The sequence below is a fragment of the Haematobia irritans genome, chromosome 4 (assembly GCF_050003625.1).
Source record: "Haematobia irritans isolate KBUSLIRL chromosome 4, ASM5000362v1, whole genome shotgun sequence".
In the NCBI taxonomy this organism is placed as follows: Eukaryota; Metazoa; Arthropoda; class Insecta; order Diptera; family Muscidae; genus Haematobia; species Haematobia irritans.
In genome coordinates this window covers 14,498,293-14,505,502 of record NC_134400.1, presented here as the reverse complement: position 1 = coordinate 14,505,502, position 7,210 = coordinate 14,498,293, and the positions used below count along the sequence as shown (strand labels likewise).

At 32.5% G+C, this 7,210-nt stretch overlaps 1 protein-coding gene across 2 annotated transcripts; it reads left to right on the top strand.

The window, feature by feature from the left end:
* The first annotated feature begins 369 nt into the window (after window positions 1-369).
* Window positions 370-6,029, top strand: LOC142236995 (uncharacterized). Of its 2 annotated transcripts, none has more exons than XM_075308279.1 (3): window positions 370-503; window positions 3,849-3,988; window positions 4,270-6,029. In XM_075308279.1, exons 2-3 carry the CDS (start codon window positions 3,878-3,880, stop codon window positions 5,524-5,526), a joined length of 1,368 nt encoding a protein of 455 aa, XP_075164394.1. In that variant the 5' UTR covers window positions 370-503; window positions 3,849-3,877; the 3' UTR covers window positions 5,527-6,029. The 2 variants fall into 2 exon arrangements, with proteins under 2 accessions (XP_075164394.1, XP_075164395.1); XM_075308280.1 differs by having other exon boundaries at window positions 380-503; window positions 3,825-3,988.
* The last annotated feature ends 1,181 nt before the right edge of the window (window positions 6,030-7,210 follow it).

The following is a 7,210-nucleotide window of genomic DNA, read 5'->3' as shown; positions in this document are numbered from 1 at the left end:
TGGCGTTACCTATGAAAAATGCTCATCCTTGTGTTTGTTGGGTTGGCGGAAAACGATATAGTGTTGCCATATCATACCGTGATATTTAAGAAATGTTGGCAGGGTTGTCACTCGATATGGTCACCAGGCATTTTGTGCTATGTATATGTTTTAAAAGTGCATGCCACCACTGGGTCCACTATTAGTATGCCCTGATCTCACCACTCAAAATCATTTTTTTTATCATCTTGTCTATCTCAGTTATTGAACACGTTGACATGCATTTGTACTATCTTCGAATTCAAGTGTTTGAGAAACACTCTAGTTAAATGGTAATTTCAATAATAATAATTTGGCAACACTGGCTAGAAGGAACATTGAGACAGAATTGTTATTTTCAGGAGCAAACGCCGTCATTATTTTGTCAACCGGGAAGATGGAACGCATTTGAATTTAGAATGCAGAAATAAACAATTTTGTTTTTTGTTTACAAAGGCAAGTAAACGGGTTTATTAAAGTTACAAGTAAGTTATTTTCTCTAATATAATAAATAAAATACTAAACATTATGTACGTGTAATCATATATTTAAATAACAAATATATTGCTTGTGTATATATGATTAAATTCGAGATTTCTTTTTTAGTAAAAACTTCTGTTGAAATTCATTTCATAGATGTTCCTTCAAAGGGTCAATGAAAATGGCATATCTCCTTTATTTATTACTTAATAGGAATGATATGAGTGTCTTTTGAAAGCTTGTTGAATGTACTTTGTGTCCACCGCATAACACAAAAATCGCCTAAAGATTAGGCATATTGAGAAAAAAAGGAATTTTGCCCCAGTTTTTTTTTATATTTTCGTTGTGTCACGAAAAGTCGTCGATTGTACCAACATGTCCTTATAGGTCAAGTTACAGCAAAGTTATTAACCTTTGATTTCGAATATGAAAAAATATTGATATAGTTTTTCGCCTTAACCAATTCAACTTTATTATAATGGATACATACTACTTGGGGTTCGTTCGCTTTAACCCACTTTGAACTCTGTCCATAAGAGAAAGTATCAAAACCCGGCCACCTATATCATTTTGGGTTCGCGTAAGCCCACTTTGTACACTATGGGTTTGCTCTAACCCATTTTGGAAACTGTCCATAAGGAAAAAGTCTCAAAACCCGGCCAAACACCGGCCACCTAAACCCGTTCGTGTTTGCGTTAGCCCACTTTGGACTGTGTCTACTGGAGAAAGTCTCAAACCCTAGCCGTCCAACCTATACTCCTTACTATACTCAAACTCCGGCCGATAACTGGCCACCTATTTCCCTTTGCGCCCAAGATAGTCCGTTTTGGACTATGTCCATATGAAGAAAGTTTTAAATATCGACTTAAGAGCCATATATTGCATTTTGTGTTTGCGACAGCCTCCATTCAGCATCAAATTTAATATGTATGGCGGGTTGGTTTACATGGTTTGCTATACCATAAATGGTGATACGGTCAAAATTTGGTCAAAGGAAAACGCGTGTAAATCGGTGAAATCGTTTATTTAAAAAATCAAATTAAATTTCTTTTTCAAGTTCAATTAGTATAAAATTCAGGAAAAAATATTCAGTTAGGCTTTCGCTTTTCCAAATCCGAATTGCCGGGCCTCACGCTTGACACCTGCCATCAGATTTTGTACAGCCACCTTGTCCACCTTCTTCGCCGCAGAAAGCCAGTTTGCCTTGAACTGCTGCTCGTCCTTAGCAGTTTTTTTTTGGTCTTCTTTAGGTTCCGCTTGACAATAGCCCAGTATTTCTCAATTGGGCGGAGCTCTGGCGTGTTGGGAGGGTTCTTGTCCTTGGGAACCACCTGCACGTTGTTGGCGGCGTACCACTCCATGGCCTTTTTACCGTAATGACAAGATGCCAAATCCGGCCAAAACTGTACGGAACAGCCGTGTTTCTTCAGGAAAGGCAGCAGAAGTTTATTCAAACACTGTTTCACGTAAATTTCTTGGTTGACAGTCCCGGAAGCTATGAAAATGCTGCTTTTCAAGCCACAGGTACAGATGGCTTGCCAAACCAGATATTTCTTTGCGAACTTTGACAGTTTTATGTGCTTGAAAATATCTGCTACCTTTCCCCTTCCATTTGCCGTATAAAACTCCTGTCCCGGAAGCTGCTTGTAGTCGGCTTTGACGTAGGTTTCGTCGTCCATTACCACGCAGTCAAACTTCTTCAGCATCGTCGTGTACAGCATCCGGGATCGCGCTTTGGCCGTCGTATTTTGTTTATCATCGCGATTTGGAGTCATAGTCCGGCTCGTTTTTTGGCTCGATGTACGGTTGTAGCCGATACACCCAGCTTATTTGCGGCATCTCGGAGAGAGAGGTTAGGGTTTCGCTTGAAACTACCGGCAACTCTCTTTGTCGTCTCAGCGGCTTCCGGTTTTCGATTTTCCCCCGATCCAGACTTCCTGGCTGTCGACAAACGTTCCCCAAACACTTTAATTACATTTGTAACGGTTGATTTGGCAACTTTTAGCGATTTTGCCAGCTTTGCGTGCGAGTAGCTCGGATTTTCGCGACGCGCGAGCAAAATTTTGATACGCTGCTCTTCTTGCTTGGACGGCATTTTGACAACTGAAGAGTGAATTCCAAATATTCCAAAATAGGAGCAACATTCTACACACACACACCTTTAAAATGAGGGGTGTTCAGGTTTTTTAAATGCAAAATTGAAAGAAATACGTCAAGTTTATATTGACCAAATTTTGACCGTATCACTCTTTACATTGTTATGGACCAATATGGACAAATTTTTGCATGGTTGTTAGAGAGAATATACTAACATCACTTATCAAAAATCCGGATTGGATGATATTTACTTTTCCAAAAGGTTCCGGAAGTCAAATATGCGAATTGCTTTGAGTCGATTTAGCGATTTCCGTCGGTCGGTAATTTCAATCGACTTCTCATTTGGTACAAGTATCGATGTTTGTGTCAGAATTGTTCCCTATTTTGGTACAAATCAGTTCAGAGTTAGTTCCCTTATATTACCCAAGAGATTAGATTTTCACCCTCATTTGCCTCAAATTTTGCACAAGGAGTACAATTATCGGTATCGTTAACTCGCCTACATGAAGTAGCTTCGTTTGCTAACAACCTCACTATGGACCTGTATGCACGATTGCCACAGTTGGTAGAATTCTACCAAAAAGGGTAGATTTTTTACTGTTAGGTAGAAATAAAATTAAAAAAAAATCTATAGAAATAAAATTTAAAAAAAAAAAATTTTTTCTATAGAAATAAAATTTAAAAAAAAATTCTGTAGAAATAAAATTTTAACAAAATTTTCTATAGAAATAAAATTTTGTAGACATTTTTTATAGAAATTAAATTATAATAAAATGTTGACAAATTTTTCTATATAAATAAAACTTTGGTAAAAATTGTCTATAGAAATAAAATGTTGACAAAATTTTCTATAGAAATAAAATTTTGACAAAATTTTCTATATAAATAAAATTTTGGTAAAAATTTTCTATAGAAATACAATTTTGACAAAATTTTCTATAGAAATAAAACTGACAAAATTTTCTATAGAAATAAAATTTGGACAAATTTTTCTAACGGAGCCATATGAAAATGACCCTAAAAGTCGTTTCGGAATTATATTTAAATCCAGAATAAATAAAACTATTGTGGAATATTGTTAGAAGTATGAAAATGTGGTATAAATATCTACAGGTAGCTCGCTGTAACATCAGTAGTCTATGTAGGTGGTGAAGTACATCATTTTGAAGTACAGAACTTTGTTTTATTATACTTTGTTGGTTATAGTTTCCTAATTCAAACAAGTCCAGTTTATTGTATATTTCCTAAACTAGCACCCAAGGATTTTGATCTGGGTCCCATTATGACTGAAACAAATATCTGCCGTCTGTGTGTTAATAGGTGTACGAATTTTAAACAACTTTACGATGATACAGAGGTCTATGAGATAACTGTGAAATATTTTGATCCAATGGTAAGTTAATCAAATTTACCCCCATTTTCATAAAGCTCCGTTAGTGTTCTGTTAACTAACCAACTTTTGAACCGTATTATGGACGAAGCTGTCATCTTGCATATATATTCCATATGCCAGTTAGGTACTTAACTGACGAAAATTTTTCAGTTAAAGTTAACTGGAGAGAAGATATTTGCAATTTACTTTCTGTTAATTGGCAGTTAAAGCCTAACGGAGCTATATGAAAATGGCCGTTAACAAATAAAATAAATTTTAAAAATGATTTTTTCATATTTCAGTTTCTGAATTTAAAAAATCTAACGGCCTTATGTTTTGAATGCTGGTGTCACATAGTTGATTTTCACAATTTTCAAGAGACTGTGGCCATAGCCCAAGCTAAACTTTCAGGTGAAAATTATGACCACAATAAAATCAAAACAGAAGATGACAACAATTTTCCAAAGGAGACAATTGACCATGCAGATGTCGATTCATCGGAATATTTTCAACAAAGTGTTGACATTAAAGATGAACCGCCGGAACCAAGTGTGGCGGAATATGATTCCAAAAATGATAGTGATTACGATCAACAAATAGTGCCTGAATTATTATATCCTTTTAGTGAAACAGATTCATCGGAAAATGTGGTACAGACTATACCATCTCATACCAATACATCAGGAGCAGATAACATATCACCAAAGAAAAATGTCCATAGCCAAAATGACAAGAGTAGTATCGACTTCAGTTTGAGGGCAAAACATCAAATAAATTTGAAGAAAGCTTTGGTTGAGAAAGTATTGAATAAATTCAAAAATTCTTCGAATAAAACCACGATGCACTCGCATAAAAACTTGGGACACATGGCCAATACGAAGCATTTATATGATAAAGTTCCTGCACAGTTCTCAACTCCGGAGACCGTTTACAGCCAAGGCCAAAAAAATAATGGACCCAAAAGTTCCAAAGAGTACGATCAACTAATAGCCAATCTAAGGCCTTTTTTGCAATGTGAGTTGTGCCCAAAGAAATGTGCTAGTTTTACTCTATTACAAGGTCATTATCGCGAAACCCATCCCGATGATGAATTCTTCATTATGTGTTGCGAACGCAAATTCTCTTTGCGTTCTCGCTTAGAGGAACATTTACGACAACACAATTCCAATCCACTGAAATGTGAAGCCTGCGGCTGTGGCTTTAGATGGCAAATTACACTGACACGACATATGCTAAAATGTTCTCAAATTCTGAATAAACAAAAGAAAACTTTAACAAAAACTCCCCTTGAATGTCCCCATTGTCGGGTAACAATGACAAGTCCCAAACAATTGGAACAGCATATTGTGGAGAAACATATGAATCGACATAAATGTGATTTATGCGAGAAGAGCTATACGAAAAAGGATAGCTTACGAGAGCATATGGCCTTCCATACTGGAAATGCTCTGTACACCTGCCCCCATTGTCCCAAAACATTTATATATCGTTCCAGCCGCCGAATGCATCAGAAAAGGGAGCACCCCAACCTGCCACGTAATGCCAACCATATGCAGTAGAGGAGATGGACGGACGATAAAATCATCAGGACGTGGATCGTAAGCCTGATTCAACGAACGCTAAGATGCTAAAAATGTTATGAAATAAGTTTTGAATTACATTCCCCTTCCCAAGAATCTTCTTGTTCTTTCTCATATACTCTATGAAGTCTTTTAATTTACAGTATTTGATAGCATATTAACCCTTTGACTACCGATCTCATCAATTGTGAATAAACTATGACGGCCCTAGAGTCACAACTATGGGATAATTTCGATTTCACCGGATTATTATTTAAGAATTTCTATAATTTTAATTTCTTTATATTTAATTTGGTCTCAATTCGGTAATCAAATTGACTTATTAAGGAGGTACAAAAATATTGTCGTTAGTTAAAGGGTTAAAGAAGTGTATGCATTTTAGTTATTTTAATTTAAACGCATTTACTTAGGACACAAAAAACAAACTTGAATTTAACAAAAAAATATGTAAATGTAAATAAAACATAATGGATTGCATAGAATTATCTTAGTATTTTATATTTTATCTTAGTATTTAAAAAAATGGTCAAAATTTTATTTCTATAGAAAATTTTTATTAAAATTTTATTTCTATATACAATTTTGTCAAATCTTTATTTCCAAACAAAAATTTCTCAAAAGTTTATTTTTATAGAAAATTTCCGGAAAATTTTATTTCTATAGAAAATTTTCTGAAAACTTTATTTCTATAGAAAATTTTCTGAAAATTTTATTTCTAAAGAAAATTTTGTCAACATTCTTTTTCTATAGAAAATTTTGTCAAAATTTTATTTCTATAGAAAATTTTGTCAAAATTTTATGTCCATAGAAAATTTTGTCAAAATTTTATTTCTATAGAAAATTTTTTCAAAATTTTATTTCTATAGAAAATTTTGTCAAAATTTTATTTCTATAGAAAATTTTGTCAAAATTCTATTTCTATAGAAAATTTTTACAAAATTTTATTTCTATAGAAAATTTTTACAAAATTTTATTTCTATAGAAAATTTTTACAAAATTTTATTTCTAAGAAAATTTCTACAAAATTTTATTTCTATAGTAAATGTTTGCAGAATTTTATTTCTATAGGAAATTTTGTCAAAATTTTATTTCTATAGAAAATTTTTACAAAATTTTACTTCTATAGAAAATTTTTACAAAATTTTATTTCTATAGAAAATTTTTACAAAATTTTATTTCTATAGAAAAGTTTGTCAAAATTTTATTTCTATAGAAAATTTTGTCAAAATTGTATTTCTATAGAAAATTTTGTCCAAATTTTATTTCTATAGAAAATTTTTACAAAATTTTATTTCCAAAGAAAATTTTCTCAAAATTTTATTTCTATAGAAAATGTTGTCAAAATTTTATTTCTATAGAAAATTTTGTCAAAATGGTATTTCTATCGAAAATTTTGTCAAAATTTTATTTCTATACAAAATTTTGTCAAAATTTTATTTCTATAAAAAATTTTGTCAAAATTGTATTTCTATAGAAAATTTTGTCAAAATTTTATTTCTATAGAACATTTTTACAAAATTTTATTTCTATAGAAAGTGTTTGCAGAATTTTATTTCTATAGAAAATTTTTGCAAAATTTTATTTCTATAGAAAATTTTGTCAAAACTTTATTTCCAAAGAAAATTGTCTCAAAATTTTATTTCCAAAGAAAATTTTTGCAAAA